The 20,792-nt window shown below is 43.6% G+C and overlaps 1 protein-coding gene across 30 annotated transcripts in view; it reads right to left on the bottom strand.

Annotated features, from left to right (window-relative positions):
* The window catches only part of LOC109895542 (MAP kinase-activating death domain protein), a 74,831-nt gene that overhangs the window by 20,415 nt on the left and 33,624 nt on the right, over window positions 1-20,792 (bottom strand). For 9 of the 30 annotated variants that reach the window (XM_031830625.1, XM_031830630.1, XM_031830640.1 and 6 more), the window contains 15 exons: window positions 19,650-19,885; window positions 15,707-15,866; window positions 15,096-15,196; window positions 14,535-14,755; window positions 14,053-14,306; window positions 13,599-13,738; window positions 13,089-13,202; window positions 8,550-8,664; window positions 8,053-8,239; window positions 7,775-7,925; window positions 4,559-4,768; window positions 2,992-3,048; window positions 1,196-1,299; window positions 770-853; window positions 69-227 (listed from right to left, as the gene is read on the bottom strand). In XM_031830625.1, coding sequence (XP_031686485.1) covers window positions 69-227; window positions 770-853; window positions 1,196-1,299; window positions 2,992-3,048; window positions 4,559-4,768; window positions 7,775-7,925; window positions 8,053-8,239; window positions 8,550-8,664; window positions 13,089-13,202; window positions 13,599-13,738; window positions 14,053-14,306; window positions 14,535-14,755; window positions 15,096-15,196; window positions 15,707-15,866; window positions 19,650-19,885 — 2,293 coding nt within the window. The remainder of the gene's footprint in view (window positions 1-68; window positions 228-769; window positions 854-1,195; window positions 1,300-2,991; window positions 3,049-4,558; window positions 4,769-7,774; window positions 7,926-8,052; window positions 8,240-8,549; window positions 8,665-13,088; window positions 13,203-13,598; window positions 13,739-14,052; window positions 14,307-14,534; window positions 14,756-15,095; window positions 15,197-15,706; window positions 15,867-19,649; window positions 19,886-20,792) is intronic. The other 21 variants (XM_031830632.1, XM_031830638.1, XM_031830644.1 and 18 more) reach the window with 9 other exon arrangements.

The following is a 20,792-nucleotide window of genomic DNA, read 5'->3' as shown; positions in this document are numbered from 1 at the left end:
AAACAGTTGCACTAATATTAACTGGTGAATCAAGCAGTGTGATCAGCCAGGAAGGACTTTCCACTCACAAACACTGAGCTGGTGGCCGGGTTGGTCTCAACCTCGCTGTCGGACAGTGTTCCCCTGGAGAGGTTGAGATGGGGGGCATGCCTGCCACCCAAGCCCTCCCCAGCGGTGCTACTCAAGTCACTGTCAGCTCCCAGCGTCTCCCCTGAGCTGTTACTTATCTGGAGGGGTCAGGGGTCAAAGTGTCAGGAGACGAGTGAATATCAGGCATACTGAGACACAGAGAACTCACACTGACTAAGGCTAAAAGAGACAAGAGTTAGATCAGTACTCCTCAACCCTGCTCTTGGAGAGCTGCAGTACTACAGGTTTTTTTTGAGGATCACTGAGTTACACTAAGGCTAAGAAACACTGGGGAAGAGGTAGATTAGTATTACACGTACGGTTTTGACAACAGCCATTGTGCCAGGCTGAGACAAAGCAAGACAAGAGATGAGTAGGACAAAAGTTAGCCTAGACTAGAAATGAATCAAGCTCGGAATTTAGTAAGATTGGGAAGCAACCTGGTTTGGGATAAGTGTTACTGGGGATGTATGGCTTGAGCTTAAATGAGTCTGTAGAACCTTGAGTGTAAACCTTGTAAGACTAAGGATAAAAATTGCGCTTTGGGATAAGCGGGCCTTGTGATGAGTCTCACTGAGGTAAGGTTGAGAGGGGCTAAGGATTGGGTTGAGATTGTTTCTCTGTGTTGGCCGCGCCCTACCACTGTGCTGGCCTCTGAGTCCTGGCTGGTGCTTCTGGTAAGGACTGGCGGTTCAGTGCCGGTCACAGACTCTGTGTCACTCTTCTGCAAAGCAAGACCGAGAAAGAGAGGTGAGCAGACAGACAGTGGTGTAAAGTACTACTTAAGTTGTTTTTTGGGGTATCTGTACTTTACTATTTATATTTATGGCAACTTTTACTTTACTACATTCGTAAAGAAAATAATGTACTTTTTACTCCATACATTTTCCCTGACACCCAAAAGTACTCGTTACATTTTGACAGGAAAATGGTCTGACATTTTGAAAAGAACGAGAACCAGCAGACAAGCACCAGAGTTGGGGGACAACTGGCGTGAAACAAGTGTCAGATTCAACGTGTGCATTCTTCACTTAGTTACAAGAGCTGGCTTTGGAAAAGAACAGACCTGGGATCCAGAGGTGACACTGAGGCCACTGTCAGCACTGATCTGGGACTTCTTCTCCTCCGTGTCAGTCAGCTCAGGGTGCTGTTTCTTAGCCCCCTCCGCTCCTACAGGATACATGTTGTTGTCAGCACGGGTGCCATGCGCACTTCCACACTGCCCCCGTATGGAGTGTCACATGATTGGCAAATGGCAGAGAAGTGGGGGAGGGGGCTGGTGACCTAACTGCTATTGAAAGGCTTGAACACATCACACTGAATGTGGATTTAGCGTTCGTCTTCCGATTTGAATGACGACACTTTTCACACGATTCTCCATGTAAAATTGGTGCGCACTCGGTTCGCAAATTATGTTCAGAGGTGCAAGGTACTCTCGGCCAGCAAACGCTATTGGTGTGTCTGACCTCTAATACCATCACTTTGGGATTGACCGGAGATACTGGCCCTACAATAGGGACACTTCATTTAGCCAGAGGATCTTGCCTTTCTTTTTTTGTTGTGGAATTCAATGAACAACAGTTACAACAGCTGTTGTTTTTTTTCTATTCAGGAAGCAAAGAAATGTATAATAAATCAGTCATGTTCAGTAGGCCAAAACAGAAGAAAATGGCTCAAAACAGAGAGATCATATCTCATTTGTTTTCTTTTGCAAAACATTGTTATGTGTGCCCTAATGAACATGACCCAGCTGTCAGATTTCAATAGACCAAGCATGTGACTATTCAGAGGCAAGTGGAGAGTGCAAAATCAGTAGGAATATTGATAGATGTACATCAAACTGTAATTGACAAAGGCAGATACCAATTTAAAAGAGGTCAAGTTACAAAAATACATACAGACTCAGGCAGTTAGGCATGCAGACAAACTGAGGGACAGTCAAAATAGGAGACCATTTTCTGCACAAGTTTGCTTTTAGACAAGCATTGACCAACAGTGCTGTTGTTAATATACCAGTCAGTTGTTGCAGAAACACCTTGTTATGACTCACATAATGCACCTCTAGGAAAATGTTACTACAATTAAACAATGCTGGCCTGCAATCTGTACATTTTGAAGAGTCCAGGATATCAAACCTTTACATTGGAAGAAAGTACAGTCAATTACAATGGTGCAAATGTACAAATGTTCAATGCAAATGTAACCATGACTTGACTTCTGTGATACATTTGGTCATGCAGCCAACAAACCTGCAAGAGATGTTTGTACTCTAACAAACTATTGTGTATTCATTCATGGCTCAGTTATGTTTTTTTTTGTACAATTTAACTTCTTGCTATGTAGTGATTTTCCAGAAAAGCACATTTGCTAAATTAAAATGCCACAACTGACTTAACTTTGATAGAACCTCAAGAGCCCAGGAAAAAAGGGAATGTTTGGGATTTAGGTATGGGTCTGACAGACTACATTTCCAATGACTATTTCACAACTCAGTGAATAGGAATGGAAAAAGTTGTTTGCAAACATATGACAGAGTAGCTCTATGGAAAGAAAGAGGAACTCCCTATATTATGACTCCTGATTTGAGGTATGCAAGCGTAACTCAGTTATTCCACTGATATCAAGACATGATTCACCCCAAATTTACAAAACGTTACGTACACACCTCAAATCAAGATTATGGACCTAAAGTCCTAGAATCATTATCCATGTCAACATGATCACTTACATTAACTATGTAAATCATTTGTGACTAATCGACATAGGTAGGTTGGGAAAAGGTGGAGAAAAGGGCATGGAAATGTTAAGAGCTGGCAGTTGTGCAATACCCCAGTCTGTTTTTGTGTGTGAAAAATATCTTACTCTGTTGTTTTTCCATAGCTTTTTGCTTATCCTTTTCATGGTGCCTGCTCCACAATTCTACCCAAGATGCATTGCAAGCAAGGAGAGAAAGACAGAGAGAGTGTCAGAGAGCTGGTTGAGTAGGCAGGTATGGAGGATGAGCATTAGATAAACCATAACATAAAACAAAATTAAGCATTAAAAAAATATATGTTATTTTAACAATTGAGGATGTTTTGTAATGTCTGAGAGTAGTCACATTTCAGCTTGGCAATATGGAACACTATGACATAATTATCTGTATGCAGAGTTTGATCCATTGCCAGTTACTGCTACTGAGGTATAACATTACAAGACACCCAACACTCCTGGACCATGGTCCTGGAGAACCACACAAGGGAGAATTCTGGGGTTCCTTGAAAATGGTTCTGTGACCGAGGCGTTAACTTATTGGCTAGCAGTGTGTGGCTCTCCAGAACCAGTGTGACAGAGGCAGCAGGGCTTGGTGAAGGGCATGGAATGGGGACGGAGTGGCCGGCCGGCTAGCCAGCAGGTTGAATGGAGCTGTTGCAGAAGCAGGGGTGCAAGTCTCAAAAAGACATTCTGTAGAATTGAAGCTGCATCTTCCCAAAGAGAGAAAAGGGGCTGGTGAAGTGAGGGTAGGTTGGTAGGTAGGGAGATTGAGGGAGTTGGGTGAATCTGTCCCCTGTATACAGACCCAAAGCAACATTTGAGATAGTAGAATGGTGGTCGAAAGGAGAAGCAATGCTTCACTCCTTTTCCACGATGGTCAGTGTTAAATTAGCCCTATCACTAAACTAAATGCCAACTGTGGCTTGCTAACGGTGAGCATGACATTTGTCTCTTCCTTGGGCCTGTTTACTGGGGAGTGACGCTCCACCCTCCATGCTAGAGCTGAGAGAACTTCTACTTGTACGGCACGCTTTAAGGAAACCTGCAGTAAAGGCAGAGACAGGTGGTCAGACTCCTTAGCACGGTACTGCAGATTTGGAGTTTCGAGAAGACAACAGAAAACGAAAGACATGCACAGTCAAGGTGCTAGGAGGCAAACAAAGGAGGACTCCACAAGGTGGCAAACAGGGGCACTCAACATTCAGAGGGTGGGAGGAACACATAACACATCCAGGCCGGGGAGACTCAATGCAATATTTCACACACGCCTACACCGCTCAAAGCTGTTCCAATCTCACACACATAGCAACATATTATCCAAGGCCAGATCTGGAATTCAAATGTGGTTATTTGTCAAATTTGGTTGGAGTTGCATGATGTGCAAATATGCAACCTGTGTACAAATATTACGGCAAACCAGCATAGTGTATTTATGTTCCAAATATATTTCAGAGTTTTACAGCTTTAAATGCTGACCCATTGGGCGCACATCAGTGGTGTGGGTCAAAGTGGATGGAATATCATAAGGGGCCCTTTTTCTAAGGGGAAAGCACTCCCCTTGTTGCCTGGTTGGAGAGAGGTGGGTCAAGGGGTAGGGTAGGGTTTAGACTGGTGAGCAGGGGGGCAAGGGGTGCTCTCAGAGCGCATGCAAGGGGGAATGGGGTGGGCTACACACCAATGGAGGCAATAAAATTCTCCTCGTTCAGACTCCGGGTGTCAAAGTGGTGGGTGTCTTTTCCCCCCGAGGTGGGGTGCGGCAGTTGGAGACGGGGAACGAGGAGGAGCACCGGGGGCCTGGTGCCCTCCATGCGGGCAGACGGGCTGTCCTTGCTGCCCGGACTGCTTGCAGAGTCACTGGGGCTCCTTTTGTGCTTCTCTGGGTCTACTGGGGCCACCAAGGGGGGAAAAGGGAGAAGAATAGGGAAGAAGGGAAAGAGATAGTAGCGAGAGAATAAAGAAACAGTGTAGATCTGCAGTAGGAGGTTTGAAGGTTAGAATAGACGGTTGTTTTGTAGGGGTGTGAACGTTCAAGCGCTAAAACGAAATTGGGATCTTTAACATTAAGAAAATGATGTGCATACATAAGCTGGGCAGAAGTCTGTGAGTTGTGATTCTGGATGGCCAGATGGCTACCAACACTGACAAGAAACTGCCATGTGGGGAATCGTAAGTGACACATTTCAGCTAGTTTCATCTTGTTCTTGATACCAGGTCTTGTTCTGAGGTAATTTGACTGATTTCATGTCAATGCTAATATGGCAATAATTCACAAGCTAGCTAATCAACAACTGTAAAGATGTATTTGAGAGACAAAAAGTGCTCATTGTGCAAATGTGTTTGTTTTCAATAAACATTGGAGACGAAATATAGTTTACATGTTAACAATCTAAGCCAACCCAGTCTGTTTTGCCCCATAGTTGCGCATGCATCGCCATTGTTGCTAAACAACCAACCAGTCTATGCACACATTTTTTTCTGGATGCCTGTGGCGTATTCATTATGCCCATACTGCAAAACGTTTCTTAAACGGAACAAAAAAGGTAGGGAGCTACTTGCATTTGTCCAATAGAAACTTGTTTAACATCTCTAGGCTAGGGGGCGGTATTTTCACGTCCGGATGAAAAGTGTGCCCAAAGTAAACTGCCTGCTACTCAGGCCCAGAAGCTAGGATATGCATATTATTAGTATATTTGGATAGAAAACACTCTGAAACAGTTTCTGAAAGTGTTTGAATAATGTCTGTGAGTATAACAGAACTTATTTGGCAGGCGAAACCCAGAGGACAAACCATCCAGGATTTTGTTGTTGTAGAGGTGACAGTGTTTCAATGAATTTTCTATGTGGATCCAGATTTCTAAGGCACTTGGTTGCAGTTCCTATTGCTTCCACTAGATTTCAACAGTCTTTAGAAATTGGTTGATGTTTTTCCTTTGAGTAATGAAGAAGTAGCCATTTCCTGGGTGGATAGCCAAGTGTACTGTTGTTGTTGGGCGCGCGACCTGAAGCTCGCTCCACTTTCATTTTATTCGCTATTGAACGCAGTTTATCCCGTCTTAAATTTTATTGATTATTTACTTTAAAAAAAAATACCTAAAGCTGGATGAGGAAAGTTGTTTGAAATGTTTGGACAAAGTTTACAGGTAACTTATTAGAGAATGTCAGGCGTGTAGGAACCAGTGTTTTTCTGAATCAAACGCGCCAAATAAATGAACATTTTGGAGATATAACGATGGAATTTATCGAACAAAAGGACCATTTGTGATGTTTATGGGACATATTGGAGTGCCAACAGAAGAAGCTCTTCAAAGGTAAGGCATGAAATATATCGTTATTTCTGAGTTTTGTGTCACGCCTGGCGGGTTGAAATATGATTGTCATGTGTTTGTTTGATGGGGTGCTGTCCTCAGATAATAGCATGGTTTGCTTTCGCTGTAAAGCCTTTTTTGAAATCTGACACAGTGGCTGGATTAACAAGAAATAAAGCTTTAATTTGGTGTATTGCACTTGAAAGTAAATTGTATTAAAGTAAAATATTTCTAATAATTTAATTCGAATTTGGCACTCTGCCATGTCACCGGATGTTGTCAAATCGATCCCGTTAGCGGGATTTGATCCCTAAGAAGATGCAAAATGTTTTGCAACTATTTAGACTAATGATTACATGTGTTCAGTCTCCAGTCTGTTGCGTGTAGAATATTCTAGTTTATTCATTGATGATAGGCCCTGCTTTACTGAAGTTGCGAGACATTGTAGGCCAAGAAATTGCGAGATGCAGCTTCTGATTGCCGATAGGTAGGCCTAGTGCACGGTTCTGTCTGCCTGCCTGGTGACCGACATGCCTGTACTGTGCCCCTCCCCTCCCTCTGTCCCTTGCTAGCTAGCTATGAAATATGTGAGTGTATTCTCGTAAGTACAGCAATTAATCCAAATTTTAGGAGTGATTCCGAGCAGAATCCAATCTTAGCACTTAGAAATGGGAGTCGACAAGAATCAATTATTTTGGAGTCGATGCTCCAACAGTATGTCATCGTCGTTAACAGTTGGAAAAATGGCAGAGAAAGGCAAGCAGCGAAGTCCTGTATTGCAATATTTTAAGAAGTTACGTGAGGAAGGAAATGTAAACTTTGCAAGGTGTAATTGAGGTACAGTAATGGAAGTAGATGTGCAATGCTTACCCATCTAAAAGGGATGCACCGAGACCCAACCCGTTGCTGGCAGTAGCAAAGCTGCATTGTGAATTTGAGTTGAATTTTTATGAAATGTTTTATTTGTATTTTTTATCGTTTGTCACATCCCTAGTTGTAATTCGCTCAGTGAATGCTTAATTAAACTGCAAAGGTCACCTAAAAATGATGCTTTGGCGGTACTGACTCAGAGATTAAACCTGAACTCACTTCTGTAAAAACATATTGCTTACTTTTCAGATGAGTTGATAAAAGAAAAAGACAAAAAGTCTGGAACCAGAAATGATCCAGATTGCACTCCTTTTCCTATCCACTACTTGCGTTGCCTTTAAGTGGAGTGTATGAAACGCTGTTAAGCACTCCTTTTCCTATCCACTACTTGCGTTGCCTTTAAGTGGAGTGTATGAAACGCTGTTAAGCACTCCTTTTCCTATCCACTACTTGCGTTGCCTTTAAGTGGAGTGTATGAAACGCTGTTAAGCACTCCTTTTCCTATCCACTACTTGCGTTGCCTTTAAGTGGAGTGTATGAAACGCTGTTAAGCACTTCTTTTGTTTCAAACAAGAATAAAGCATCAGTAACTTTCATTTTTTCCAGAGGAAATAGTTAAGTCATCGTTTGGGAGGGGGCATGACATGCTGATTAAATGTGTCCTTTGAGAGAAAATGTTGACACTTTCAGTTGACTATAGGTTTTCTGAACGTTACCTTTGGTTTGGTAGTGGGTGCGTGCGATTTCCAGCAGAACGAAGATGCTGGCCATGCCTCCAAGCCCGGCATTGGTGTACGAGTGTTCCAGACTAGAAACGGTGCACTTCAGTATGTCTAACATGCCCTTGTAAACCTTCCTGCCAATCTCCTGAAGAGTAGAACACACACGCACGGTTTAATTGAAAGGTGTTATTCAGCTTTAATTCAAAATCAAGGTTAAAAACACAATTACATCTTCTCTCCCCCTCTCTTGCACAATTCCTTTCTACACTCACCACATCACGGATGACCTCCTGCCTGACATCCTCCTCAGACTGGACGGCACGGTTCAGCTTGCTCAGCACGAAGACGCGCAGCTGCTCGTTCTCCAGCAGGCGGCGTACCTTCTTCATGTTGAGCCAGCCCACGCCTTGGCCCTCCAGCACGCTCTGCACCACCTCCTTCAGGAACTGCTGGTTCTCACTGGGAAAGACCCAGCTCTGGTTCAGTCACTCAGATCACACTCCCCTTTGTTGTATACATCACTCTTAAGTTAGACAACCCTTCTCCTAAAGAGGATTGATATATCACCTATCCAGGTCTGTCATTTGACATTATATTGGCAAGAAAGTTTATGACAACCAGCTTTTGTTTTTTGATGGCCAACCGGATACCATGAAGACATTATGCCATGAAGGTGGTAAACTAATTCAAATATGGCAGTCAGCGTGAGTTGTCAAAGAATGCCATGACAGCAAAGTCCTGGTAATACAGTCTCATAGAGGTCTGTTACCTGGTGTTGTTGGCACGACCCTGGGGCGAAGGGGACTCTCTCTTGACCGTGGGACTGTGCTTAATGACCGACGACTTCTGGTCAACAAGCGCCCTGGGGGGACCGCGGGCACCTCCTGCAGGAGTCATATAGAACATAGTAAATACCATGGAAAACACAAAACCATAACCAACGACAAGTCGGGGACATACAAACAGAAATACTAGCCGACTTGATACAGGAGGAGCTTATATACTTCACTACAAAGCCCCTAAATCACAGTCTACAATGTACTAATTAGAAAACCACATCAAATGCTAACAGACAAAGATGGGACACATCCTGCATACATGAAAGGACACACTCACACACATACATTTTCAGTGGCGGGGACACTAACTAATGACTAGCTGAGCTACAGGTTTCATATTCAGACACTAAAAAGGTGAGGGACAGATCAACTGGGACACCACACAGAAGGAGTCAATATGGCGCTGTGTTTGGGCATCACACATTGGCAGAGAACAGAGGCGAGATCAGATTGGAGCGGGAGACAAGTTGTGTGTCATGCAGAAAAAGAACAAAAAAAATACAGATGGGTCAACAATCACACACACATACACATGGCTAACGGAACGCTCCACACTGTAGTGTTCATACTGTTAGTCACCTTGTACAGTTTGACAGACACATGAACACACAGTGCCATGGCATACAACAGTATGGTGGATCCCCTGCAGAGATTTGGCCTGTGAACAATATTATTATCAAACTGATTATAATATTGTTGCGCCTACATAGCTTACCCACTGGACAGACCTCAGTTCAACGTCTATTTTTGATTTACATTTGGTTAAGTTGTCAACTAAAGAGAATCAACACCAACAAAAAAATGTATTCCCTTACGTTGATGACTTTTTGCAAATCCAATCAGTTTTCCACAGTGATTCAGCATCACTTTTTTTTTATGACGTGGAAACAACGTTCATTCAACCAGTTTTTGCCCCGGGGGTAGCCTGTTTGACACTTTGAACATTTAAGCTAAAGGTAATGCCTTGAATGTGAGGATACAAATAAATACATCCACCAAATATGCATTGGGTCCTTGTCATAAACAGACAACGGCTGTTACCGGTATATCCAATTTTACCATGGCATTACATAGGCATGATTGTAGGCTCTATCACCGCATGTTACCAAAGACCTCACCTGACAACGAAGCCATTTTGCCCCACATTTTCCGAAGCATCGTCCATAAGTCGTACAACATGCATCAAAGCACTTCAAACAATTCCATTCCATTTGATCACTGTGGTACTGGTACAGATGCTCAGTAACCGCAAAGCCAGCTAAGTGTCCAATGACAACTCCAATCAAAACCGGTGACTATGAGTTTAGGAAGTAAGACAGAACAGCACTCTTGGTGCTGCGAGACCGCACTCCTTAATTCAATTAACAATGAAACAGTGTTTAAAACTAACTGCCAGCACTGGAAGAATGATGTCATGCCTTACCTACAGGGTAGCAGTTTTGATTGGCTAAGGCCTGCCTCCACTGGCAAGGTGATGGGAGGTCTAGGTGTGTATGTGTGAGACCAAAGAGGTGGCCAAACAAGCCAATATAGCTTCTTGCTTGGCTTGAAGAATAATGGGAAAGCTGATGTTGACCAACTCGAATCAACATCTTGTCAGGTCCCATACAATACTGTGGAATGCAGAGACTTAGATTGGCACAAAAAATAAAATAATGAATGGCATCATCTTCACAATTGTCAATATGGGATGCAGAGCTTCTAACAAGCTAAGATCGTGAGGGCCCAACTCAAACTAACGCAAAGACGTGTGGATGGGTGGAGTGACTCGGCAAAGGTTAGTGATTGGGGGAACAGTCACTATGGATGGTGAAAGACAACAGGACCGACTCGATGTATGATCTCTCGATGGTGCACGTCAGGTGACAGGAATGAGAGGGAGAGCGAGGAGGATGCTGGGAGATGTAGTTGACTGGCTAGGAGAAGCATGCAGCCCACGCAGTTTTAAAGGGCGGAACCCACCTTCTCCACTCACCGGACCGGCCTCTGTAATTATCTCCATTAGAGAATTTAGTCCAAATACTGGACACAAAACCCAGAATTAGTGCAGAGAAGTGGAAAGAGGGACAGAGAGGGACACCGGCCCAGACCGAACCAGTCTGAACATCAACCCACAACACACATGCACAGCAACACATTGACAGAGAGCACAAAGAGTGCAGAAAATAAAAACGAGAAAAAGAAAGAACGAGGGAGACCAAGGAAGGGGGAAGGACATTTCTTACAAAGAAATGTTGGGACTTCATCTCAAAAGGTTATAGCCATTAAATTTCATGACCAATCCTACATGTGGTGATTGTTAGGACCACTATATCTTTTTAGACCATCTAGGGGTGGGAGAAAGCATTTGCCAATTTTAAGTGTCTACGTCCAGAAGAGAGCGAGTTTATGGGCTCTCAGACCACAGAGACCTCAGACGGAGAACACACAAGAACAATGGAGAGCCACCGAACAAGCGAGCGAGCAAGGTAACAGACCGCACAGAGCAAGGAGATCAGGTGTCAGTTTAATTTCAATTCCAGTCCACGTGGGTAATCAATTGTACTTCAAATCGATGAAATGAAAAATCCTCATCGAAAGCAATGGGTAATTTGACATTCAGGAACTGAATGTCAATTCATCCTCAAACATTGAGAGGAATTGAAAACGGACTTGAGCCCAACCCTGCTGGGAAACCAAGAGAAAAAAACACCAAATGTGAAAATGCCACATAAAATATGTATGCAAATTAAGAGATCTGTCGTCTATAAATGTGTGCATCATAGCGCATCAGACTCCCACCAAACAGAGAGGAATAACAAGGAAACAGAGGGAAGGATATGGATATACATGGAAATACAGGTATATCTCCTAGTATGCAACCTGAGTAATATGGACTCAGGTAGGATCAAATAAGGGTCAAAGATGGAGCTAGTTGTAGGGCAAAACAAACTACCACACCAGACAATAACATACCCGGACTGTCTGGACCCGGGCTACCCGGGGTACTAGCCGGGCTGTCATCTGAACAGTCAAGACAAAACAAAATCACCATCAAAAGGAAAAAAGAAACAAATGTTGTTGCTATGGCAGCTGTCTGACACAGCGTGAGGTTATTGAGTTTAACACATGCATTTCTTATGTTCTCACACAAATGTTCCCATAACAAATCAGGCAACCATGTGGGATTGGGAACATTGAAAACGGGGTCCTCAATATCCACCTATTGCCTAACTTACATCAACATGACAGTCCACAGACAGACAAATACAAATTTAGAATGAAAGTCTATTCACTCAAAAAAAATATCCAAATAAAGATTTCTACAAACCTTCCTCAATTTCCTCCTCTATGTCAAAATTTAAATATTCTATTTTTTTGTAAATTCAAATAATTAGAGGGGAAAAGGCAAAAGGAAATAAAATAGACATTTACATGGTGAAGTTGCATAAATGCCAATACTGTGTAGCCTAAACTGGCATGCCAGACATCTCAGCATGAGCACTGAATGCTTACTTGACATACTGTCAATACTAACTTTACATAGTGCAAACAAAACAACAGCCTCTGAGGAAGAAATATGCTGATGTTAAAGAAGTTCAACATGTCAGTCAGAGTTACACATTGTTATGTCATCTTCTCTCCTTCCTTCTCCACACCAGGTTAAAGTAGGCCTAACTGTCCAGTGAAAATCTTACTTTGAAAAGTAATATTCTGTTAACCCGTACCCGAATCATGTTGTTAACTCATCCCATACTTGTATTTGTGGCCAAAGCATAAATTGGAGGGGAAAAAACCCCCACCTCAAAGTCAGTTTAAAAAAATGCCTGTTATTTCATCATGTTGGCTCATTGAGCTGGCCAATCAGTGGTCTACACTGGTTTTAATGACTTGTATACTACGACACCATTCTGTTGTTGGGGTATGCCCACATAATTCAAACAAAGAAAAGCTGCTTTTAAACATACTTAATAAAATGTTAAAAAAAAAATTGAATTAAAACTATTTCACTCATATTGTAATTAATTATTGGTCAAATTTCTAAGAAATCCAGAAACACTGGACAGTTACTTTAAATGATTAAGTTTACTGTAGCTTATGCTCAATGTGTCTTATCAAGATAAATAGCAGATACGATACGGTGTATAAAGCACTCCAAATGTTATTTTTAATGCCCATGACAAAACAAAAACCTTTACACTTTGTAACCACTGCAAGAGCTGTATGGACAACCCTTTGAACTTTGAAAGGGCATTGTTTTTAGTAGACAGCCTGCCTCTACTGCATTCAACTGACAAACCTGACCGCAATCGGCTGTAGGGCACAAAAACTGTACAGAAAACAGATAGGAGGGGAATACAGCCACAGAGAGTGAAATGGAGAAGGAGATGAGATGGATAAAAGTCAGAGATAGAAAGAGAGATGAAGGAGGAGTGACGATAACGTGAAAGGAGGACAAAACAGGGCAAAGGGCTGCATTAGTACTGTACCTTTGAGATTGGGGAAGGGCCCAGCCCCAGCGGCCTTCTCTCTCAGACCCCCCTTGTTGGGTACAGACAGGTTGGAGAGGCTGAAGCTGGAACCGTGGTTCTTGTACAGATTACCTGCAGTGAAAGAGAGAGCGTCGCTGATGAAGTCTATCAAAGCAACCAACATTTAACCATGTTTCACCATCCTATAGTATTACCCGTGATGATTTGCAGCCCATCGTCAAGTTCCATTTCAATCCCAACCTAGCAGGCAAATATTGTCAATTTCTGTTTGTAAACTATACATTTCTGGTTGTCTTCCTGGTTGAGAAGACCAGCAACCAGTATTGCCCGCTGGGTAACCCTTACCCATTCCCCCTTCAGTGTCCAAAGATCCCATAGGAGAAGATAGACGAGCAGAAGGGCAAAAAAGCTCCGCTTTGGAGGACAAAGTCTAACCGTCACCTATCCAGCCCTTTCAGATCTGTGACTATCATACAACTGAAATTGACCCTGGTTAAGGAGACTCACTGGCAAAGGACATGAGGCCCCCAAAGCCATCGCTGCTGTTGTTGGAGATGGTGGAGTTTGGAGAACTGTTGCGGGAGTCGCCCTCTCCGTCCGACTCTCCGGGCAGCTTTAGGCTGCTGGGCCTCAGGGGGCGTTGGGCTCTGTGGAGCAGAACAAGTGTTGGGAGGTCTGGGTCTGTTAGAGGTCTGTCACGCTCTGTTAGCTTCGTTTTTCGACTGCTACACCAGAGGCATATCACAGACGCAGAATTCAGAAGCGGAGACTTAATTGAGTGAGTGTGTTTAAGAGATGTATACTTCACAGTTTTTTTTAAACTATGTTTTCAGAATGTGTGGCTTATGATGCTTGTTTGTGTGTACATCGTTATGGCGTAGGTGTGTTGTAACGTAGGTGTGTTGTAACGTAGGTGTGTTGTAACGTAGGTGTGTTGTAACGTAGGTGTGTTGTAACGTACTTGTTGCCATTGAGGTTCTGGTTGAACCGGGGCGTGTACGTCTCCTCTTGGTCTTCTGCCTCCGGGTCCTCCTCAGCGGGGAAGCCATACTGAGGCTCAAAGTAGGGGTTGTCGTACTCTCCCTTCTTATTGGCTGGTCCCACCGGGGCAGCGTCTGGGGGAGGTCTGGAGAAAGGCGGAGCGCCCAATCCCGGGACAGGGTTCTGTAGAGCTGTACTGGCCAATGCCTCCATTTCCACTGGTTCTGCCTGCTCCTGGACACAATGAACATCAATCAATGGACATTAATGGATGATATTCAATACACGAGATTGCCACTTTATGAGAAGGAAGAAGAAAAAACTCAAGCAAAGATTTAATTATAGCCATTAGGTTCTCATGTTCTCAAATACAAACATAAGTTGCCAAAAATGTCAGTTGCTAAAAACACATAGTGTTAACTGCATCATTTTATACAGGTGTAAATTGAGGGGTTCACTGACATTGTTGACTCCCTGGATGATTGTGCTGGGGCTGGAGCTGGCGGTTGTGCTGGAGCTCGAGCGGAGGGCTTGTCCATCAGGAGGTTCAGGAGCTCCGTCGCCCCCCTCGGACAGTGCCTTCTCTTGGGGGAGGGGACCGTCTCCTCCCTTGAACTCCTGGAAGTCCTGGAACTCCACTTCGCTGGCGTCTCCGAGTGCAGCGTGGGTAGGGGGATCCAGGTCTACGACACCAAAAGACAGATATTAGTTAGTGTTGATGGCAAAAGGGTCACAAAACAAAATGTTTAGCTAGTGACGGTTTCTGAAAGGAATTGGTCATTTTAGGTTGCCATTTTTCAAGATGAAAACAATTGTCGGTTATTATAAATCAGTGGAATTTACCGTTTTTTTGTCATAACAATAAGTATGTGTAAGCTAGGTGGTTCTTGGGCTGCAATTACACAGGCAGCCCAAATCTGATATTTCTTTCACTATATTGGTCTTTTGCCAATAATTGGGTAAAATAATAGAATTGGGTTTCCTGGGTAAATGCAGCCTTGGTGAAATGGCACAGATACTTACTTGGCGTGTCCCCTTGGATGTCACATTTGATCATTTCGCTCACCAAGTCTCCAAGTGACGAGTAGGAAGAACTGGAGTCATCGTAGCCAGCCTCACTGTCACTGCCACGGAGACAAAACAGAGTAGCATTACCCCGGACCCCATCCTGGTGACACCTTACATGTCTACAGAAGACTAAATGAAAAACGCTAACTAAACCTTTCTCAGACTAAAATGAACCTCAACTCATACATAATTTCTAGCAAGACCAGTAAGCTAACTATTGAGCCAACTGGCAAATCTACTAGTTAATGTTTAGAGTTCGCCATCTAGTGGCTAATGTGTTGTCTATCAACATTCTATAGCCTACCATGCTGCTTCTTCTGCACTGTCTCCGTCGGCCGCACTTGCACACACACAAATGATGCACACGTACACAGATCAAACACTGGAAAGGACCTCCTTTCAGATCTAGTTTTTTTACGCAGCTAAATGGCGCACTAACATGTTTTCCACATTGACAGTACCTGGCACTGAAAAAATCGTTAATTTAACATTTTGTCAATTATATTATCACAGTAGTATCAAAAAAAAACATTATACCTTCCAACCGTGGAGGTCGTTTTTTTTACCTGTCGTCTGTGGGGTCTGAGTCATTGGCCTCATCTTCTAGGGGTCCGCTCATGGCCTCGGCCAGCCGGGAGCTGCCGTCATACACACGGTAGAACACTGGCTGCAGCTGGTGGGCGTACCACTTGCCCTTGTCTCCGATTAAAGATGGGTCATACACGTCTGCAGAACACAGAGGTATGCTCAGAAGCACTATGAAACCTTCAAACTGCCTGTATTGCTCATTGAACTATACCGGAGTGCACAAAACATTAGGAACAACTGCTCTTTCCATGACAGACTGACCAGTTGAATCCAGGTGAAAGCTATGATCCCTTATTGATGGCACCTATTAAATCCACTTCAAGTCAGTGTAGATGACGGGAAGGATATAGATTAAAGAAGGATTTTTAAACCTTGAGACAATTGAGACATAGATTGTGTATGTGTGCCATTCAGAGAGTGAATGGTGAAGACAAAATATTTAAGTGCTTTTGATCGGGGTATGGTAGTAGGTGCCAGGCACACCGGTTTGTGTCAAGAACTGCAATGCTGCTGGGTTTTTCATGCTCAATTAGTTTCCTGTGTGTATCAAGAATGGTCCACCACCCAAAGAACATCCAGCCAACAACTGTGGGAAGCATTCGAGTCAATATGGGCCAGCATCCCTGTGGTACGCGTCCAACACCTTGTAGAGTCCATGCACCGACAAATTGAGGCTGTTCTGAGGGCAAAAGGGGGTGCACCTCAATATTCGTAAGGTGTTCCGAATGATTTGTACACTGAGTGTATATTCACATTTTACCTAAAGAAAGTGCAATAATTGATAGCATAATTAACTTTTTACTTAACCCTTTACACACGTGGAAATGGGCTTATACGGATAGGGCTCAATTGAAATGTTTCTTACAGAAGAAATATGACAAGCATATACATAACAATGGTAGCAATTGAAAGAGAACAGTTTGGAGATAATTGGAAAATGATTAGACCAAAAGGTGAGTACGCAACAGTTCACCTGACAAGACCGAATCCAAACATTACACTGTTGATTTCGTGTGCATTTCACATTTACTGTACTCTTTTTGCAAACACTCTGGATACATTCAGTAACGCGATAAGACTATTACTGAGAAATGTGGGGAAGGTTCAACATACTGCAAGACAAAAAATAACAAGGGTTTGAGTGAGAGGACTAAGCGGCTACACGCCTTTCTGAAGTGTGCACAGTTCCTAAGCCATTTCAATGCACGTTTATGACTCAAAAGAAGCGTCTTCAACTATACAGGTACTTTTTTTTGTTTGAGCTCTCCTGCTGTGCCGTTGAGGAACTGTAGCAAGAACCCTTGTAGTCGTATCGCATGGAACACAACCCTGCAATCACACAATTCCTGTTGTTGTTGACGCAATGCAAAAACGGCCCATCATAAAATCGCAATCTGGGTCAGATGTGCACTACTATTTGAAAGCTTGTTCTATTGCCAATATGACTAGCTAAGTTCAAAAATACTTTCAGGCTTTCACAAGAAACAGATTATAATTTTGGTGCGCTTCGAAAGGAGTCATTCGTGCATTCAGGTGCGTGGCCAGCGGCAAATTTCCTTCACAATAAACAAACGTAGGCTCATTCTGATCAGAACAACCCAGGGGATGACGCCATGTCATCTTGTAACGGTACATCAAACATAGTATATGATTTTTAGAATTTGGAAATGTAAAGTGCACATTTGGACTCACGGTTGTTTGGCTTGCTTTTATGACATGAAAGCGGTACCTATTATAATCCTCAACGTCTCATCTTTCAAAATACCTCGAGTCATCTTTATTTACAGCATTTCCCTCACTAAGACAACCACAAATGTGCTAAAGATCTCCAATTACCAGGAGGGATGGGAGCAACATCTAGTCGCTTGATGGTAAAGTTCAGAACGTCTGTCAGTCAAAACCCATAGAAATCAAACTTTAAATTTGCCACATGCACCGAATACAACAAGTGTACACTTTACAGTGAAATGCTTACTTACAAGCCATTAACCAACAGTGCAGTTCAATAACAAGAAAGTATTTACCAAGTAGGCAAAAAAATAAAAAGTAATAATAAAAAGTAACACAATAAGAATAACGAGGCTATATACAGGGTGGCATCAGCACCGAGTCAGTGTGCAGGGGTACAGGCTAGTTGAGGTAATCTGTACATGTAGGTGTTGGTGAGGTGACTATGCATAGGCAACAAACAAACAGCGAGTAGCAGCAGTGTACAAAGGGAGTGGGTCAATGTAAATTGTCCGGTGGCGATTTTAATGAATTGCTCAGCAGTCTAATGGCTTGGAGGTAGAAGTTGTTGAGGGGTCTTTTGGTCCTAGACATGGCGCTCCGGTACCGCTTGCAGTGCGGTAGCAGAGAAAACAGTCTATAACTAAACCTTTTGAGGATCTGGGGACCCATGCCAAATCTTTTCCGTCTCCTGAGGGGGAAATGGTTTTGTCGTGCCTTCTTCACGACGGTCTTGGTATGTTTGCACCATGATAGTGCGTTGATGTGGACGCCAAGGAACATGAAACTCTCGACCCGCTCCACTACAGTACCGTCGATGTTAATGGGGGCTTGTTCTGCCCGGCTTTTCCTGTTGTCCACCATCAGCTCCTTTGTCTTACTCACATTGAGGTAGAGGTTGTTATCCTGGCACCACACTGCCAGTTCTCTGACCTCCTCCCTATAGGCCGTCTCATCATTGTCGGTGATCCGGCCTGCCACTGTTGTGTCGTCAGCAAACTTAATGATGGTGTTGGAGTTGTGTTTGGCCACGCAGTCGTGGGTGAACAGGGAATACAGGTCGGGACTAAGTACACACCCCTGAGAAAGAGCAGTGTGGAGTGCGATTGAGTCATCTGTGGTTCTGTTGGGGCGGTATGCAAATTGAATTGGGTCTAGGGTGTCCGGGAGGATGCTGTTGAAGTGAGCCATGACCAGCCTTTCAAAGCATTTCATGGCTACCTACGTGAGTGCCACGGGGCGGTAAACAATTAGGCAGGTTACCTTCGCTTCTCAGGGCACAGGGACTATGGTGGTCTGCTTGAAACATGTAGGTATTACAGACTGTCAGGGAGATGTTGAAAATGTCAGTGAAGACATTTGACAGTTGGTCTGCGCATGCTTTGAGTACACGCCCTGGTAATCCGTCTGGCCCAGCGGCTTTGTGAATGTTGATCTGTTTAAAGGTTTTGTTCACATCGGCTACCGAGAGCGTTATCACACAGTAATCCAGAACAGCTGGTGCTCTGGGCAGCTTGCGTCTGGGTTTCCCTTTGTAGTCCGTAATAGTTGTCAAGCCCTACCACATCCGACAAGCGTCAGAGCCGTTGTAGTAGGATTCAATCTTAATCATGTGTTGACGCTTCGCTTGTTTGATGGTTCGTCTGAGGGCATAGCGGGATTTCTTATAAGCGTCCGGATTGTTCTCCCGCTCCTTGAAAGCAGCAGCTCTAGCCTTTAGCTCGATGCGGATGTTGCCTGCAATCTATGGCTTCTGGTTGGGATATGTTCGTACAGTCACTGTGAGGACGACGTCATCAATGCACTTATTGATGAAGCCAATGACTGAGGTGGTATACTCCTCAATGCCATTTGATGAATTCCGGAACATATTCCAGTCTGTGCTAGCAAAACAGTCCTGTAGCGTAGCATCCGCGTCATCTGTGAAGCGCAGAGCCAGAGCTCCAACTTCATATATAGCATGTTACTGTACAGCCACTACGTTCCAATTTAGACAATTAGGTCACAAATCTGCAATTTTCAACTCGTATACATACGGGTACGAGTGTAAAGGGCTAGACTTTACATCACACTATAAATATCCAAGCTAGCACAGTATGGTTCGGGTCAGCTCTAAACACAAATACACCAATTGTCAGTCAGTGCATGGTATATGCAGTACAGCAGGTGTGTAGGCTAGGGTAAGGGACTTACTGTTGTGGATCCTCTGAAAGGCCAGGTTGGTGGGGTTGAGGGCCCACTCGCCATAGTACTCCACGGCCTGGGTGTGCGACAGCTTCTCAGCGAAGCCGGAGCGTCGGGGCCGAGAGGCCAGGAAGGACGTGGCCTGGAATGCCACCACAGGCCGGGGGAAGAGACGCAGCGTACGTGTGTGCATCTGGAAACCCTGGAGCACATTGGGGGAGTTGAAGAACCGCACCATGGCAACCCTGTTGGAGTAAGAAGGAAAGGTGAGTGTGTTAACGCTTCAATGAGTCATATTTAGTTCAATTCAAAAAGCTTTCTTGTTTATCAAGTTTACATGCGAGAGACATGCGTCTTTGATATGAGGTTCAAATTAAACACATTGTTTGACATTATGACTTTGTTGAGTCATACACTACTGGTCATCGGTTTTAGATCGACACATTTAAGGGTTTTTACTATATTGTAGAATAATAATGAAGACGTCAAAACTTTGAAATAACACATATGCAATACAAAAGTGTTAAACAAATCAAAATATACACTACTGTTCAAAAGTTTGGGGTCACATAGAAATGTCCTTGTTTTTGAAAGAAAAGCACAATTTTGTCCATTAAATGAACATCAAATTGATCAGAAATACAGCAGACATTTTTAATATTGTAAATGACTATTGTAGTTGGAAACGGCAGATTTTTAAATGGAATATCTAAATAAGCGTACAGACGCTTCACAGGTCCTCAACTGGCAGCATCATTAAAAAGTACACGCAAAACACCAGTCTCAACGTCAACAGTGAAGAGGCGACTCCGGGATGCTGGCCTTCTAGGCAGATTGCCTCTGTCCAGTGTCTGTTCTTTTACCCATCTTAAATCTTTTATTTTTATTGGCCAGTCTGAGATATGTTTTTTTCTTTGCAACTCTGCCTAGAAGGCCAGCATCCCGGAGTCACCTCTTCACTGTTGACGTTGAGACTGGTGTTTTGCGGGTACTATTTAATGAAGATGCCAGTTGAGGACTTGTGAGGCGTCTGTTTCTCAAACTAGACACTCTAATGTACTTGTCCTCTTGCTCAGTTGTGCACCGGGGCCTCCCACTTCTCTTTCTATTCTGGTTAGAGCCAGTTTGAGCTGTTTTGTGAAGGGAGTAGCA

The sequence above is a fragment of the Oncorhynchus kisutch genome, linkage group LG8 (assembly GCF_002021735.2).
Source record: "Oncorhynchus kisutch isolate 150728-3 linkage group LG8, Okis_V2, whole genome shotgun sequence".
Lineage (NCBI taxonomy): Eukaryota > Metazoa > Chordata > Actinopteri > Salmoniformes > Salmonidae > Oncorhynchus > Oncorhynchus kisutch.
The sequence above is the reverse complement of the archived record's forward strand: the minus strand, read 5'-3'. Positions and strand labels throughout refer to the sequence as shown.